Below are 18629 nucleotides of genomic sequence, written 5' to 3'. Positions count from 1 at the left end.
CGCCCCATGGGGAGCAGTGCGGTGGGACGGTACCATGCTCAGGGTACCTCAGTCATGGAGGAGGATGGGGGAGAGCACTGGTTGATTACTCCCCCCACCAACCTGGCGGGTCGGGAGTCGAACCGGCAACCTCTGGGATGCAAGTCTGACGACCCTAACCGCTCATCCATGACTGACTTTAGGCCTATAATGAAGGCAGCCACCTTTAAAACAGACCTTACCTTCTGTAGGTCCCCTGAATATAACTTACTGGAATTGCAAATGTAATTTCTAACATTCCTTTACAAAATATGTCATATTTCATGTGAAGCTGCATAACATTAAAATTGTTTCGAGGGCCGGATAAAACGGCTGCAAAGGCCGCAAACGGCCCTCCAGACATAGGTTCCCCACCCCTGGCTTAGGCTTAGGGTCACCCCAAATACCCTTAGCCTACATAATTCCTGATTTACAGTATAAAAAGAGGGTGAGTGTCACAGTGAGGGCAGAGAAGCTGCCATCCCTCAACAGGTGATGTGCCAAGTAACAACGGGTGTGTTTCCATAGGTCTGGCTGTTATTCACCGCTGTGCTTTTAATGTCGTGTCTCTGCCGCTGCAACTATTTGCATCTTTTTAATGTCTGGCCGTAGGGTTTACTGGGAGCCAACCTTTACTCTTATTACTTGTCTATAGACCCCCTAAGGCATCCTCTGTCTTTATAAGTGAATTTACTGAGCTGCTCTCTTATGTATGTCCCAAGTACTCCTCCATCCTGGTCTTGGGTGATTTCAATATTCATGTTGAATCTCATAATTGTAACTTTGCCATTCAATTCTTAAATGTGTTGAACTGCTTTGACTTTACCCAGCACATACATTTCCCTACACACTCTAAAGGTCACACACTGGATCTTGTGTGCTCCAGTGGTACATCACCATATAACATTGTGCCTAAAAATCTGTCAATCTCTGATCACATAACTGTTCTTTTCCATCTTGCTATCCCTGTTCCCCAGCACCACCGCCACCCCCTTCGCTCCATCACATACCGTAATACTAAAAACATCAACATAACTGAGTTAACAGAGCTTTTACAATCTCAGCTGTCAGTACTACCTCCCAGTCTGTGCTCTGATGATCTTGTGTTATCATATAACTCTAACCTCTCCTCTACACTTGACAAACTTGCCCCCCTGAAAATGTGTGTTGTCTCCTTTTCTCACTCAGCTCCTTGGTTTAATTCTGAGCTTAGGGAAATGAAGGCAGCTGGCCGTAGGCTTGAGCGTCTCAGTAAAAAGACTGGGCTTACTGTTCATGCGCTTGCTTTTAATGACCATGTCCTGGCATACAAGGAAGCCCTAAACAAGGCCAAGTCCTCGTATTACAGCTCTATTATCAGTACAGGCCAGAGCAATCCCAGAGCACTCTTCTCCACTGTTAGCAATATTCTCAAACCATCTCAACCCTTCCCACTTACCCCTTCAACTGATTTCTGCTGTGAGTTCTTGAATTATTTTAATAACAAAATCAACACCATTTACATTCAACTACAGTCTCTCCCCTCCCCCACTCTAAATGACAGCCCTTCTCTTCAGCCACCTCCACAACTATTTTCCTCCTTCTCTCCCGTTAATATTGAAACTGTCTATTTATATTGAATCTTGCCACGAAGGCCAGGCCTACCACCTGTCTCCTGGACCCTATGCCCTCCTCTCTTGTAAAGGCCTGTCTACCAGTTCTCAGTCCCCTCCTTACTAACATGATTAACACTTCTCTCCTGACAGGCATAGTTCCAAACTCCCTAAAGATTGCAGCCATCACGCTGTCCTCAAAAAAGCTGGAGCTGCAGCGGATGATTTTAAAAACTACCGTCCTATCTCAAACCTTCCCTTCATCTCCAAGCTGTTAGAGCGTACTGTGGCCTCACAGCTTCAAGAACACATGACATTATTTAGCCTATGGGAGGAACTGCAGTCTGGGTTCAGGGCGAAGCACTAGTCAAGGTTGTAAACGATATTTTGTTAGCTGCACATTCAGGACATTTCAGTATCCTCCTGCTACTTGATTTAACAGCTGCTTTTGACACAGTCTGCCACAACATCCTTCTCACAAGGTTGGAAACCCTATTGGGCATCACTGGTACTGCACTGTCATGGTTCAGGTCCTACCTAACTGGAAGAGAGCAGTTTGTCTCTATTGGTGATTTCCGGTCTCCAAATTCACTCCTCACACATGGTGTTCCACAAGGCTCAGTTTTAGGCCCCCTACTCTTCATCATTTATATTCCTCCCCTTGGTAACATTCTCCGAAAACATGGCCTAAATTTTCACTGTTATGCAGATGACACCCAAATCTATATACACACTAAACCCTCCCATCCACTCCCCCTCACTAACTTAACAACCTGCCTCAACGAAATTAGTAATTGGATGACCCAAAAATGTCTTAAACTTAATCAAAACAAAACCGAAGCCATCATCATCGCCACCCCATCATTACTTCAAAAGATCAACCTTTCTCAGTTCTCTATCCCTGACTATTTTACCTCCACTTCCTCTGAAGTAAAAAATCTGGGCGTCATCATCGACTCTTCTCTCTCCTTTGAATCCCATATTAAACACCTCACCAATACTGCGTTTTTCCACCTTAAAACCATCTCCAGACTCCGCCCTTCTCTTACCCCTACCTCTGCTGAGACCCTCATTCACACTTTCGTAACCTCCAGATTAGATTATTGCAATGCCCTACTCACTGGTCTCCCTACTAAATTGATTAACCGTCTTCAATACATTCAAAACTCAGCAGCTAGATTACTTACACACACCAGACCCTGGCATCACATTACCCCTATCCTCTATCAATTACACTGGCTTCCTATCCATTCATGTATCCATTTCAAAATTCTCCTCCTCGTATACAAGGCCCAGCACAACCTTGCACCCTCCTACATCACAAGTCTCCTCACCCCTTACAATCCCACCCGCACACTACGCTCCACTGACTCACTCCTCCTTACAGTTCCCTCCACACACCTGCGCACCATGGGCGACAGGGCATTTAGTGTTGTTGGCCCCAAACTCTGGAATGCTCTCCCACTGTCACTTCGACAGTGTTCTACACTGTCCACTTTCAAATCTCAGCTGAAGACACACCTTTTCACTTCTGCTTTTCAATTTCACTGACAGGCACTTCCACTTCATTTTAATTATCAGTTTATTTTCTATTTTACATATTTTATCTATTTTTTCCCTCATTTTTTATTTTATTTTCAATTTGCATTCTACTTCTTTTTGTTATTTTAAAACATTTATTTTTATTGTACTTTTATTTTTATTTTATTTTTGCATTTTAATTACTCTCATTACTCTCCTATTGTTAATTCACTGAAGCTTTGTTATATTTTCCCTATTGTATTTGTTTTTCTTTTATTGTAAAGTGTCCTTGGGTATTTTGAAAGGCGCTCAAAATAAAATGTATTATTATTATTATTATTATTATTATTATTATTATTATTATTTATGCAAGCCAAACGTTTAATTCAAACATTAGGCTTTCTGATAGAAACCTGGTTGAGCTAAATTTCCCTTCCAAGTAAAGCGCAGTTTGAAAGGTTTCGTTTCCCAAAGTCGTGTTTTCTGTTTACAACTTGATTCCTAGAAACACTTTTGGTTTCCATTTCTCCAAATATAAACATGCATAACAGCGCACCAGCAGGACATCTCGAGAAGAGGCGCGCATGTAGTTGCAGGCGCACAGCGACAACGACAGCTTGCCCCGCTATCTCCAGACTATTTTCTTCTTTCAATTTCCATGCCTATATGTGAGCGCTTTTCCCAGGTAGGCCTAGGCCTATTTCTTTGACCTCCATATAATTTTGCTTAAGACTAGGGCATAACAGTATAGCATGTAACTAGTTTTCACCCGGCAACATGTATTTTTTATACCAAGACAATAGCAGGCTATTTAAACACACACCTTGGTCATAGATTGGCTCTTATTTGTTATAGGGCCTATGGTAAAGAATAATGGTCGGCGAAGTGGAGACGCGGAGGCGCTTCCCCTGCTTCTGCCATTTTCACTTGATATCGGGACACATCGAAGGCCGTTATTCCGCTTATCACGCAGTTGCAGCGCTTAAATAATGTATTAGCCTACTTTGTTGATCTCTAATGCTTCATGGGGAACCACTGATGATTCATTATTTTGGTTTCTCGTTTTTTTCTGTACGCCTATGGGGATTGGTGTTTGTTATTTTTTTCAACCCAAAAACAGAGCAAATAATAAACAGGGAAACAATAAAAAATACAAATACACTGTTGAAAAAAAAATGTATTTTTAATTCAACACTTTGAGAGTCAATTTAACATATTCTAGAGTGTATTTGGTCCCAGAGAGTAGGCTACTCTGTAAGTGTTTTACTGTGCAATAGCTCAAATTTATTATAGGCCTAATTGATATTATCTGTTCCCCACGGCGCTATTTAGCCTTTCCATGGTCCAGCGAAGGCCCCATGATAATGTCACGTCATACATTTCGCCTACGATAGAAGTTAATTCTATCTCGTAAAAGCGCAATCCAACGGTCATTTTGTCATTTGCAATCGGGATGTTGGATGGGGAAATGTCCAAAAGTTGTTTAGGCTGACAGCGGGGAAACGTTATTGTTTTCTCCACGGAGGCGTCAACAAAGTGCCAGCCCTCAAGCATAATTCGAGGAATGGAGTTTGGATAAAGGACTGCCGTCTGTCTATGTGACCTTTGGGCACGTTCGGTTGGGCTGTAAAGTGACCATGGTGCCATATGGGGCAACTCGCGGGCAGATTGGGCTGACAGAACATGTAACTCCCTCACTCGATTGGTGGTGGAAAGAGCAAGGAGCCGTCTTAATGGAAGACACTTCGGGTGCATGTCCGCTGCACGTAGGCCTACACGTTCCACACGCGTAGACCCACTGAACTGGGCCTCGTTTCCGAAAGGGCCTTAAGTACTACTTAACGCTACGTGCTACTTAAGTTCACACGTAACACCATCGTAGAGGATACGGAGCGTTTCCCAAAGCCAACTTAGCAAAGAACCATCGCAGGTTGACACGTAACGCTAAGAGGAATCCACGAGTGATCTGGAGTAGTCTTAACGCGCTAAGATCGATCGTAACGGCATGGCACAGTGGAGACACCCACAGGATATGAAGGGAAAAGAAGAAACTTGCGCATAAGATTGCTGTTTTAAGACGCGAGTGGCATGGCACAGTGGAGACACCCACAGGAAAAGAGGAAACTTGCGCTTCAAGTTGATGTTTTAAGACGGGAGTGTAAATACCATGGCACCACAGTTGACACTGTAACGAAAATAAGAAGGTAACATTAATTGTGTAAGTGTATAAAATAAAAGCAATGTGTTTGGGAAATATTTTACAGGCAGTGAAATAGTTCAGCTGTGTTTGATAAATTGGGGCATTATTAAACTGTGTCATAATTTGTGTGGGTGCTTCGTGAACAAGAACAAGGCATCCCCACGCAAAATAAATAGGGGACTTCGGCGACCAGAGACAAGAGTGGTGATGATGTCGGAAGGCCACTACCGAAACATTAAAAAAAGAAAAACGGTCAGCGAGCCCTCTTTCATTTTCAAGTACCCTAAGAAAGGGAAGGCGACGCAGAAAAGACACGATAGTTGTAGGCTAAGGGTAAACTGACATAAAAAGGCAGCGATGGGGATTCGTGTAGATTTTTTGTTTTAATAACAGCAGACTGCCGTGCAAAATGTTCCTCACAGTTGTTTAAGTCTTGAGTGCGCGGTACTTTGCGCGCCGCTCCCCAAATGCGCATCCCAATTTGGAACTCCTAGGCCTACTTGTCTTCTTAAATATTAAGCACGGTAGCCAACTGCACGCGCTTTGTCTGGTATAACGGCGTAGCTCATGGTTTTGCATGATTTCATTGTGTGTGTGCATTTTATTTCATTTGCCAACAATAACTCCTGTCGATAGTTGCAAACTGCTACAAATGTAGTCCCACCCTTATAGAAAACAACTTTTGATACACGCCTTACATTTTGTAAATGGTTTAGCAGCATGACGGCCCAGTTCACTCCGAGGACACTTCAGCACCACATATGTGGACAGCGATCCTTAAGAGCTACGCTACGAATGATCTTAGAGGCTGTGCACGCGCGTTCATGTACGAGTGTCTTTGGGAAACAGTCGTAGGAAATCTAAGAACATTCGTAGGATCACTGGTTAACGACACACGTAAGGCTAAGAACCATCGTTATCGGGAAACGAGGCCCTGAACGTGTGATATGTTGTCAGGGCTCTGCGTAAAGGAGCTGAGCTATCTCGGGCACTCACGGGCACCCAAGCCATAGGGGATCTACCAGTAGGACAGAGAGATAATAATAATAATAATAATAATACATTTTTGAAATACCCAAGGACACTTTACAATCAAAACAAATACATAACAGTAGGGAAACAAAGCTTCAGTGAATTAACAATAGGAGAGTAATTAAAATGCAAAAATAAAATAGAAATAAAAGTACAATAAAAATAAATGTTTTACAATAAGAAAAAAATAAGTAGAATGCATTTGAAAATAAAATAAAAAGGAGGGGAAAAAATAATAATATGTAAAATAAAAAATAAACTGATAATTAAAATAAAGTGGAAGTGCCTGTCAGTGAAGTTGAAAAGCAGAAGTGAAAAGGTGTGTCTTGAGCTTAGATTTGAAAGTAGACAGTGTAGAACACTGACGAAGTGACAGTGGGAGAGTATTCCAAAGTTTGGGGCCAACAACACTAAATGCCCTGTCGCCCATGTTGCGTAGGTGTGTGGAGGGAACTGTACGGAGGAGTGAGTCAGTGGATCGTAGTGTGCGGGTGGGATTGTATGGGGTGAGGAGACTTGTGATGTAGGAGGGTGCAAGGTTGTGCTGGGCCTTGTATACGAGGAGGAGAATTTTGAAATGGATACGTGAATGGATAGGAAGCCAGTGTAATTGATAGAGGATAGGGGTAATGTGATGCCAGGGTCTGGTGTGTGTAATCTAGCTGCTGAGTTTTGAATGTATTGTAGACGGTTAATCAATTTAGTAGGGAGACCAGTGATAGGGCATTGCAATAATCTAATCTGGAGGTTACGAAAGCGTGAATGAGGGTCTCAGCAGAGGTAGGGGTAAGAGAAGGGCGGAGTCTGGAGATGGTTTTACTGTAACATAGATTCTTTAAGTATAGAGATATGCCATTGTAATAGGTTATGGGCACCTAACATGACCAGGTTTCGGTCTGCCTAAAGGGGCGTGTCATAATACTAGCATTGAATAGAACAGTCCTTAGGTCTGCCTAGGTCTGCCGAAAGGGGGATTTTACCCCCTCCCCCTTGCAATAATAGAACCCGGAAACAATGGGCCAATGGAACCTCTCTCTCTCTACTCTCTCTGGTTTTACGGTGGAAAAACGCAGTTTTGGTGAGGTGTTTACAGTTTTTCTCGATTGTTTACACACAATTTTCGGAATCAGTTCTCGAATTCTCAAAACTCTACATACAAATCTCCAAACCTCACACACAAGGGGCAAAACTCTTCACTACCTCTGAAAAATGCCAGGTCTTGTCTCAAAACAATGTACTCTCTTCTAAAAAGGTCATTTTTTTCTCAAATGACACACACAAGCAGTCATTTTAATACACTCTTATGTGAATTGAACAGTAATATGCACAAGGTAAAACTCTATTGACACACAGTAGAAACGTATATTCTTCAGTGTTCTACTTACTAAAGAGGGTATTTTTCTGTAGTAAAATACTGAAATATTATTTTTAGACTTGGAGTACACAGATGTGTGTATATTTTACATACTTTTGAAAATTTGAAAAATTCTACTAATTTATTGTAAAATATTGGGTAACCACATGAAAGTGATCTCCTGTATAACATATTTTGGAGTTCAAAACTAAACAAATGTGTTTTCTCACTGCATCCACTCATGTTTTCATCAATATCACATGCAATGTGTGTCCTTATAGGGTGATGATTTCAGATTGTAAACCGGTATGAAGAGAGTCTGCCCATGTGGTGAGGAAGTGAACATAGTATGGCGGTTGATTTTAGTATTTTGAATGACAGTGTGTTCAATGCGACAACCAGGGATTTCCTTAATGAAAATTGTGTGTAATCCAGATAATTGTGTGTAGTGGTTTGAAAAGAGTGTGTTTTGAAACTGAAATATGAGTGTAAAGAAGGAATTGTGTTTAGTGTTCAGTGATATTGGTTAGGGGAGTTGGGAAATGGGTGAGATGTTCCGAGAATTGTGTGTGAAGTACCAGAAATTGTGTGGAAGCAATCGAGAAAAACTGTAATATCGTCACCTTCTTAAAATAATCGCCTAAGTCATTTTTTGGTCAAGTTCACGTTTTCGCCTAACTCATGTCCTCCCCCATTCTGAGGGAGTTTTTGTGTTCCCTGACAAACCCGGAAAAAAATGACTTAGGCGATTATTTTAAGAAGGTGACGATATGGGATTCAAAGGAGAGCGAAGAGTCGATGATGACGCCCAGATTTTTTACTTCAGAGGAAGTGGAGGTAAAATAGTCAGATAGAGAACTGAGAAAGGTTAATCTTTTTAAGTAAAGATGCTCTGGCCTCACTCGGTGGAGTAGGAGCGTCAGTAGGAGACTGACTGGGGGCAGTGCGTAAAGTAACGCGTTTGGCCACTTGTGCTCTGCCCGTCTGCTTGGGCGACCCATATAAAAGCACAACGGGAATTGGGACCAATCGTGCATTAGAGTTATTGTCTCATTTTGGCTTCCCAGTTTATTACTTGTTCTGTTTTGAGTTGGTAAAAAGAAAATCCAGACCAATCCCTCATTTTTTGTCATGCAGAAAAACAGGGAAAAGAAGTCATTTTCTTATTTTTCTTTCGCCAGAATAAATGGAATACTTGAATGATCAGGTCATGTATGCCTGCTGCATTAAAGCACTCACTGAAAATGAATGGGTATAATTTAAAAATGACTGATACAGTATGTTTTCTCTTTCACAGCATTGTTATAGGAAGACTGATATCATGGGAGTCCAAGGATTAATGTCTTATATTGGGGGAAACGACCAAGCATTGCTCAAAGACTGCAATTTTAAGGGTAGTAAATTAATCATTAATAATAATAATAATTGTATTTGTATAGCACTGTGTCATACAAGGCATGTAACTCAAAGTGCTTAACAAATGGGAAAAAACATTGTTAGAGATAGATTTAAAAGGAGAGGAGAGATAGATTTAAAAGGAGAGGTATAGAGGAGAGGCAGAAAAAGCAGGAAGGCAGAGGAAGAAGAGATAGACAGAGAATGTAGAGTCATAAGGTCAACGTAGGTTAGGACCAGGATTCTTAGATGTGTAAGGTCCATAGTGGCTGGGCCTATCATAAGTCATAGATAGTCACACAGGGATTGGGCGCTCAGGTGCGGCCCCTGGTGGCATCAGGGGTGAGGAAAAACTCCCTTTCGCTTGATTCATAGTTTGTGAGGGGGAAAAAAAGCTCAGTGAGGTCTGAGAAAAAAGACCCCCTGTAGTCAGGAAGAAACCTCAGGCAGAGACCAGCGGCCACCTAGGGGAGCCCCTGCTGCAGGGCTGGATTGCGAGTAGTAAGGGCCCTGCGGCGGCTGGGACACTATGACGTCTTGGCAGCTAGGAGTTGGCAAGGATGAAGAGGTGGGTCTTCAGCTGCTTCTTAAAGGAGTCGACGGAGGTGGCTGATCGGATCTCGATGGGGAGGGTGTTGTTCCATCTCTTGGGCGCATAGCAGGCAAACGCGGCGTCGCCGATCTTCTTCTGCGGGGGGGTGGGGGTCCTTAGCAGCTTGGCATCAGTGGACCTGAGAGCTCGAGCAGGGGCATAAAAAGAGAGCATGTCTGAGATATAGCTAGGGGCAAGTCCATTTAATGCTTTAAATACTGTGAGCAAGAATCTTAAAGTCGATTCTGTATGAGACAGGTAACCAGTGCAGGTCTGCCAAGACAGGAGAGATGTGCTCTCTCATTCTGGTTCTTGTTAGGATTCTTGCCGCAGAATTTTGAATGAGTTGCAATTTGTCAATTAATTTTTTTTTGGGAGACCAGAGAAAAGAGCATTGCAGTAGTCTATCCTACTGGTGACAAAGGCATGAATAAGTTTCTCAGCGTCTTGTCGGGGGGCCAAGCCGCGCACTTTGTTGACATTTCTAAGATGGAAAAAAGCAGATTTTGTTATCTTGTTGATGTGAGGCTCAAAGCTCAAATCCGAGTCTATGACCACACCTAGGCTAGTAACCTTATCTTTAATGTGTATGCTTAGGTCACCTAGGCTTGAGTGGAGTTTTGCACGTTTTTTCTTAGGCCCAATGAGCAAACACTTCAGTTTTATCTTCATTTAATTTTAGGAAGTTACTGTTCATCCAATCTGTAATGGCAGACATGCATTTAGTCAAGGCATGAATGGCAGTGGTTTGGCTAGGCTCGACAGAGATATATAGTTGAGTGTCATCGGCATAGCTATGAAAAATCAACATTGTGCTCTCTGATGATGGAGCCCAGGGGCAACATATAGAGAGAGAAGAGGAGAGGGCCCAAGCAACTACCCTGAGCAACTCCAAAAGGCACATCATACTTGTTGGAGACGTATTCTCCGATGGTGACAAAAAAACTGTCTTCCTGTAATATATGTTTTGAACCACTCTAAGACGTGACCGGACAAGCCTACCCAAGATTCAAGGCGGTCAATTAGTATGTTGTGGTCTATCGTGTCAAAGGCGGCACTGAGGTCGAGGAGGATAAGTGCTGAAACTTTGTTTGCGGCAGTGTTGAGCCTAAGATCACTTATTATTTTGGTTAGTGCTGTTTCGGTGCTATGGTTGGCTCTAAGGCCTGATTGGAATTTTTCCAAGATATCATTCCCTGCCAGATGTTGATTAAGCTGTTTAAATACAACTTTTTCTAGTACCTTGCTTATAAAGGGGAGGTTTGATATAGGTCGGTAGTTGTTTAAAGAATTCTGATCTAAATTTGTCTTTTTTAGGAGTGGCTTTACCATGGCTGTTTTGAATGAGCTTGGAAAAATGCCTGTAAGCATAGAGGTGTTAACAATTTGCAGTAAAGGTGCTGCTAAGCAACCGAGTACGTTTTTTAGCAGATATGTGGGGATCGCGTCAAGGCTGCAGGTAGACTGCTTACTTTCCCTGACTATTTTACAGAGGTCGTCCTCTGTAATTGGACAAAACTTTTGGAAGCTCTCAGGTCTCCTAGGGGGGTTTAACCCTCCCCTCGGTGTATCGCCTGAGTGGGCGACAGAGGTTGCTGCGTTTCCACCTTGGATGCCTTCTCTAATGTCGGCAATCTTTTTATTAAAAAATCTAGCAAATTCCTCGCACTTGGCATGTGATGCTCCATTGATGGAGACAATCTGTGCTATAGTCTTTATAGGGGCCAAGATTTTGATATTAAGCATGGCGGGGATTACTATGCATTTGAGATTCAGATCGAGAAGTTTTTTCAGGCTTTAAGAAGCTGCAACATTGAGCCTTATGTAGTACTCGATGGGGGTAGCGACCACACAGACAAAAAACTGGAAACCTTGAAGCAACGGGGTGAAGCTAGGATAAAAATTGGCAGGGACATATCTTTGGGCCACAAACAGAGTGGTGGCTTTCACCCAATACTCCTGAGGAGTGTTTTCTTTGAGATCCTCAGTCGTCTGCAGGTGCCTTTAGTGCAATGCATGGAAGAGGCCGACTGGGAAACCGCTGCTCTGGCCAATGAGTGGAACTGCCCCGTTCTATCTGGTGACAGCGACTTCTTCATCTTTCCTCTGACAGCTGGGTTTTTACCATTCTCACACTTTCAGTGGCAGAAAGGTGCCAGACAGAAATCCATCCCAGCCAAAAAATTCCTCATCTCAAACTTCTGTAAACATTTCAACAACATGAAGGTAGAGCTCGTGCCTGTTCTCGCCGCCATAGCAGGAAACGACTACATTAAGCCAGAGATGATGAGAGTGTCATTCAAGTGGGAGGCGTTCTCTCGCCCCAATGTAGTCCGTGCTCACCTAGACGGTATCCTCAGGTGGTTGTCTAGGTTCCAAAGTCCACAGGATGCCACCAAAGCTCTGCTTAAGTCTCTTCAAGATCAGGAGGCCACAGGCACAGTTGAGGCGGCTCTTGATCAGTGCCTGAGAGAATACCAGCTGTCAAAGAGCAACATTTCCCAGTTCTTCCAGAGCGGTCTTGCACCCAGCAAGCTGCCGCAGGAGCTGGAGATTCTCCCCACCTGGATGCGAATGCCCCTGTCAGATGGGCGGATGAATGCCACGTTCATTGATGCGCTGATTCTGCAGAGAGTTCGATTAGGCCCTCAGATTGAGAACTTTGACCTGCCCAGCAGCCACGAGATCTCCAAGCCTATTCGGGAGGTGATGTACAGCCTCCTATTGGCTGGACAGAAGCAGAGAGCTGACAGGAGGCCCTCAGTGCCCCATGTGACACCTGGAGAGTGCTATGTGGAAGAGTACGACAGGGAGGGCTTGACCCTGACAAGTGTCTGGGTGAAGGCTGCTTGTCCTGTAAGCGGAAAGAATCTACACTTGGAGACCCTGAATCGGGTATGTATTATACAACATTTTGCCATGCTGTGCTATTTTATTAGGTACTTCCTATAAGTTCCGAATAAAAGCAACATTCAATTACAAAAATATCTCTTTATATTTCCTCCAGGCACTAAAGGAGACACGACTGCAAGTGCTGCGTGATGCGCTTGGCATGACCAAACCCATTCCGAACTCCATTGGCGGCAAGTTCCACCTAGCGGTGTACGTGACGTGCTATTGGCTGAGCAGGGCTGATCCCCAACCGCGCATGGAGCACCTGTGGGCTCTACTGCTCGGCTTTGTGTTCGGAGAGCTGTCTGGCAGAGACAAGGGCAAGGAAGGTAAGGCCTATAACCGCTTGCAGTGGCTTGTAACAACAAAGGGTAACACTACTTGACGCCGGTGTCATAAGCATGTCATTACGTAAGGGTTAACGTTCGGCGAGAAGGTCGCTACCGTGGAATAGCAGCACGACAGAGAGAATCTTTAGACCCCGACGCGGAGCGGAGGGGTCTTGTTCTCTCTGAAGTGCTGCTATTCCACAAAGCGACCGACTCGCCGAAAGTTAACCCGCTTATTATATGGATATACTTAAATGATTCACACATGGCGGGGACATTTCTTTAGACCTATTTAATGTTAAGATTGTTGCTGCGCAAAACAAAACAGTGCCGTCGTGGAACACCGCTAGGCAACAGCTAGGTAGCCAGGACAACAGGTGTTGTCTATCACAGCAGCTGATTAGAGTGACACCGACCCCTGCGGAGTGATATGAAACATTCGCTTTAGCCACTGACTTGTATAGGCCTACAAGCCAGTGGCTTTAGCAGTGAACGTCTTGTTGCCATTGACAGCGGTAGCCAGGAGAACGGGTGCTGTCTATCACAGCAGCTGATTAGAGTCTTGTTGAAAAGTCGCTTTAGCAGTGAAAAGTCTTGTTGCCATTGACAGCGGTCTGTTATAGACCAACCCGTCCGTTATCGAAAAATAACAGACGTGCGAACGTTGGGGAGCCCCGTTGAAATGAATGGAGCATTCGACAGATGACGTCACAACCATATAATAAAGTGTCATAATAGTGTCATTACACAGTCATAGATAAGTCATAAACATTATGTCCATGTAATTTACCAAATGTCACTTATATTAAGGCCAACAGTCATAACATGTTTATGACATGAACTTAATGTTTATGACACAGGCATAACTGTGCCATGACACTATTATGACACTGTAATGATATGCTTATGACACCGGTGTCAAGTGTTACCCAACAAAGAAACGTTGAAACTTTAAACTGTCTTTCCCCCCCACAAAACACACCGCTACAGATACCTAGGACCAAATGAGCTGGCAATCACAAAATAACTGTGTTCTGTACACATTATTTAAATGTATATCATCACCGTATTACATTGCTGCGTCCACTACTGCATTTCGGTACATTTTAACCCTATTCAGACTGGGCTTTTTTGGCATTCCTGGGCCTGGGGGGGGGGGCTCTTTTGACCCCCCCCTCATAACTCATGAACGGAATACAGTATGACTATGAAACTTGGGGGAGATGATCTACATATGGACATCTATGAATGACATAATTTTTGTGTAATTATCTGGTATTATGACGTCATTATGACATCATCATCTTATTATGCCCAAAATCTCGCCATAATGTATTTTCCATCAAATGTAGGTAATGCACTTGAATTTTAATGATTTTATGCTTCAAACCACTTAAATGCTCACAAAGTAGTCTGATGCTATTGGAAATAACAAAAAAATATGAAAATATATGGCGTCATAGATACGGTAAAGTGATTTTTGGTCAGACATACCTGTCAGAAAACCGTTGCCATGGCAACGGCAAAAATGATAAACCTAATTTTTCGATACTTAACTGTAGCCAACTAAATGTTAGGAAAAGTCACAAAGTTTCGTAGTCATAGCTTAAGTCGTTAAGGAATTATACGACATCAAAGTTGGTGCGGGCACTTTTAGCCCCCCCCCAGTCTGGATAGGGTTAAAGCAATCCTGATGACAGCTGCAATATATATATATATTTTAATAGGGTAGGATGTGAGTGACACCTTCCAGTTATGAGAAATAATTTTGCGGGTACAGAAATGATCTGTGTATTTATTTATATAGTGATTGTACGTAAAGTAAGCTATATCCTCAACATTACATTACATTACATTGCATTTAAGCGACTTTCAAAAGAGGACATAATCATAGCCAACATCACTAGTGCCTTCTCTATATTCCCACAGCTTTATTTTCACACAGGCTTGTTTTCTCTCATGGTTTTTTCCATTTCTAAGATTTTTTTTAAAAGATCTTTATAGTCTGAGGAAGGGCCAGGGTGGCCCGAAACGTCACAAAATAAAAATGGCTTAAATGGGAGCTCATCGGTGTGCGGTTTTCTTCACTGCCTAAGATTCTTTTTCCTCAAAAAAACATTTCTTACTGACAGGTTAGGGTTAGGGATTGTTTTGGTCTGGGCACGGCTAGTATTCTTTCATTTAGTACATGAATTTGATAGCCTATCAACCAACTGGAAAAGGTATTTTTCAAAAACATGTCTTTACTGACAGTTTAAGGTTAGGGATTGTTTTGATCAGGGCACAACTTAAATTGCTAAAGCATGCTTTCATTTAGTATTAGCATTTGGTATCTATTTTCTAATGATAAACTTAACATAATGCTGTGAGAATATAGAAAGCACTTCCGTGAGTCCATCATGGAACACATTTCCGTGTCCAGGGGCACAGAATTTTGGCAAAAGCAGTGAAACTAACACAGATTTCATGTCCCAAAGATCCATGTCCATTCCACAGAATTCTGTGAGATCAGGCTATAATACGACTCTCATCTCTGCAGGCGTAGATCTGGTCTGGACACAGCTCAACACCCTGCGGACGTCATGTATGGCTGGAGGTCCTGACCTGGAGGCGGCGCACGCGTACAGCCAATGGCAAAGCTGCCTCTACGCCACTTACAAACTCAACCGCCTGCTGTGCTTGGCCCTGCCTGAACCAGAGAAGGCTCGGTATGTTGACATCCTTCTTCTGTATCACCTTAACCCCTTACCTCTGCACAGCATCAAAGTAAGATCATTGTATCATAAACGTAGGTACTGTTATTTTGGGTGAAGAGCAAAGATGGCCAGAGATACACTAAAGAGAGAAAAACACTGGTAACACATGATGAAAGGATTCAAGAAAGTTACATTATTTGTTTACCAACTTCACCATTATAAATCATGCTTATAACACATGCCTCTTGAAACGCATCTAAAAATCCCATTGCCATTGCCGTGCTCCTCTCCCCCCCTCACAGGCTGTACTGCGGTCCGCTGGTGCACCAGGCTGCTCTGAAGTTGAGGTGGGGCATGAATCCCGAGTCGCTCCTCAGCGCCGGTCCAGTTCCACTACAGCTCTTCCGAGACCTGCAGGACGGCGTGTTGGACTGCCTGGAGCCCGATGTCCGAGACAGGCTGCAGAAAGTGACAAAAGAGCCAGAAGGGCCGGAGGACAAAGTCTGACGGCATTGTAGATGACCTGGCTTCGTGATTTCAACACTAGCTTGAAGTGTATGAGTGAGTTGGGCTTGAGGAAACTGACTGCAACAAGCCTAATTGTTGTAAGCCTTTTTTATTTTGTGGGAGTAAATAACCCTGTGCAATTTGAAAGTGCAAAATGATAATAATTTAAACTCAATGACACTTTTATCTTAATGAACTTGTTTCCTACAGTTTTTCCACATCTGTTTACTCGTGTTTTACCTATTATAGGCCTACTCGTCTTGCAGAATGACTGCTTTCCCAGGTCAAAAAAATTGTGTACTGAAGTGTATTATAAATATGTTTAATTTTCTAGAAGTGTATTTTAAAGGTGCACTGTGTAAGATGGCCAGAAGAGGTATGGTATGCTTCTCATTGAAACTTTGCTGCGTATTGCCAAATTTGATCTTTTCGTGAAAATTTACTAAGTAATAAACTGGTATTTACTAGTATGACCAGAGTAGAGTAAGTTTTGCAGCTACAGTAAAAATGCCTATTTCTGAAAATTCAAAATGACGAACCATGGACAAGATCACCCTTTTCATCTATGAAAAGTGCAATTTTCCATTTTCATATTGAATACTTAAAATTTGATGGTTGTGGTAAGTATTTGTTAAAAAGGTAACATTTGTGAATGGGCAGCATGAATTCTGGAAATGAACTACTGAAAATATTACACGGTGCACCTTTAAGTAGACTGTATTTTAGTTGTTTAGTTAGTAGTTTAGTGTATTTTAATCGTATCATAAGCACATTTATGTTTTTTTTAAAAGTAATAGTACTAATAAATATACAATTAGTCTAATGTACTGTTTTTACACTTTGTATTTGTATTGTTAAAGTAATGTGCTAAAATGTGGTATTAGTAAATATACTTAGTGTGATGTACTTCAACTGCTTTTGAAGTGTATTTGTATTTTTAAAGTATGATTTTATTACACTAAATGTACTTGTGCAAAGTCAACTTAAATTCAGATTACTTTCTACCTAAAACATTTTTTTAAGTGTACTTTATTACACTAATAGTTGTTCCAAAATAATACAACTGTACTTCTGCAGTATGCTATAAAGTATTTTTGGTGACCTGGGAATAGATTTGCAGCATACATAAAACACACTTAACTGCATTTATAAGTAGTACACATTAAACATACATAAAGTGAGTTTGTAAATACTGTATATATTAAATGTACTTAAAGTGAATTTTATTAAATGCACTGGTACAAAGTTTGATTTTAGCACCAAAAAGTCAACTAAAATTCAGATTAAGTTTTACTTAAGCGTATTTTAAGTGTACGTTATTACACTAATAGTTGTTCGAAAATAACAACTTTAGTATGTACTTCTGTAGTATGGTATAAAGTACTTTTTGGTGATCTGGGAATAGATTTGTAGTATACATAAAATGCACTTAACTGAATGAATAAGTACACATAAAGTTATAAAGTTACTCTACTCTACAATAAACATACTTAAAGTGAGTTTGTAAATGAAATGTACTGAAAGTAAAGTATGATTTTATTACACTAAATGCACTTTTACAAAGTTTGACTTTGGCACCAAAAAGTCAACTAATACACTAATGGTTGTTCCAAAATAACACAACTTAAATACACACTTTTGTATGTTTAAAATTCAAAAGTACATGCTTTAAAAATACAGCTCAATTTGAATTTATATTACATATCAACATTACATGAGATATGCTTACTTCCACGAATATATGTTTTTACCATCCTTTTAGTGTATTTTAACATATGCCTATTTACTCATTGTAAGCTTAAATTACGTAGTGCTGCCAAGTCAAACCACTCCTTCCATTTTGTTACAGTGGTGATCACATGGTGTACCTTGCAGAATATATGCTTTGTTAGCGATTTCTCGTAGAATGTGAATGATTACACTTAACATTTTTTCACTCATTGCTAGTGACTGGCTGAAGACATTTATCAGCAACCACCTGTGTTTACTCTTTCAAAAATCATAATCACAACACAAACTACCCAAATCACCCTGATCAAAAGTTTACATATGCTACCCTAGTTTCGGTATGCTGCCCCCCTTAAGATCAACGACCGCTTGAAATTGTTTGTGGTAGTTGTGGATGTAGTAATGCGCTTTGCAACATTAAATTATGTGATGCCAAGTCAAACCACTCCTTCCATTTTGTTAATGTATTTTCATGTTAAAAACACCATATTAAAGACCACACCCAGATTAAAAAAAAATAAAAAAAATAATTAAGCATATAGGTCATGCATTTGTAAATAAGAGACAGTGCGATCGAAGGAGCCCAATACCCTATTATCAGGTGTGCATAATTATTAGCCAACTTTGTTTTCCTCTGGGAAAATGGGCCATAAAAGATACCTAACAAACTATGAAAAGGCAATAAACAATGTTGAAGTCTTCCAGAGGGATGTGGCTGTCTTGTTCTCTTTTGCATTCCCATATTCTGTATTTGTATTCCTGTATCTGTATTT

The 18629-nt window shown here is 41.6% G+C and overlaps 1 protein-coding gene across 1 annotated transcript; it reads left to right on the top strand.

The window, feature by feature from the left end:
* The first annotated feature begins 3708 nt into the window (after positions 1–3708).
* LOC134448933 (protein asteroid homolog 1-like) lies at positions 3709–16283 on the top strand. Its single transcript, XM_063198640.1, has 6 exons — positions 3709–3816; positions 9015–9128; positions 11394–12599; positions 12712–12925; positions 15465–15633; positions 15924–16283. Exons 1-6 carry the CDS (start codon positions 3790–3792, stop codon positions 16126–16128), a joined length of 1935 nt encoding a protein of 644 aa, XP_063054710.1. The 5' UTR covers positions 3709–3789; the 3' UTR covers positions 16129–16283.
* The last annotated feature ends 2346 nt before the right edge of the window (positions 16284–18629 follow it).

This window comes from Engraulis encrasicolus, chromosome 5, assembly GCF_034702125.1.
Source record: "Engraulis encrasicolus isolate BLACKSEA-1 chromosome 5, IST_EnEncr_1.0, whole genome shotgun sequence".
NCBI lineage: Eukaryota > Metazoa > Chordata > Actinopteri > Clupeiformes > Engraulidae > Engraulis > Engraulis encrasicolus.
The sequence above is the reverse complement of the archived record's forward strand: the minus strand, read 5'-3'. Positions and strand labels throughout refer to the sequence as shown.

Excerpts from the sequence above, each read along its gene's own strand:
- LOC134448933 (XM_063198640.1), top strand. The coding sequence starts at position 3,790 with ATGCCTATATGTGAGCGCTTTTCCCAG. Across the intron at positions 12,600-12,711 it reads ACTTGGAGACCCTGAATCGG|GCACTAAAGGAGACACGACT; the intron begins GTATGTATTATA and ends TATTTCCTCCAG. Across the intron at positions 15,634-15,923 it reads CCTGAACCAGAGAAGGCTCG|GCTGTACTGCGGTCCGCTGG; the intron begins GTATGTTGACAT and ends CCCCCCTCACAG.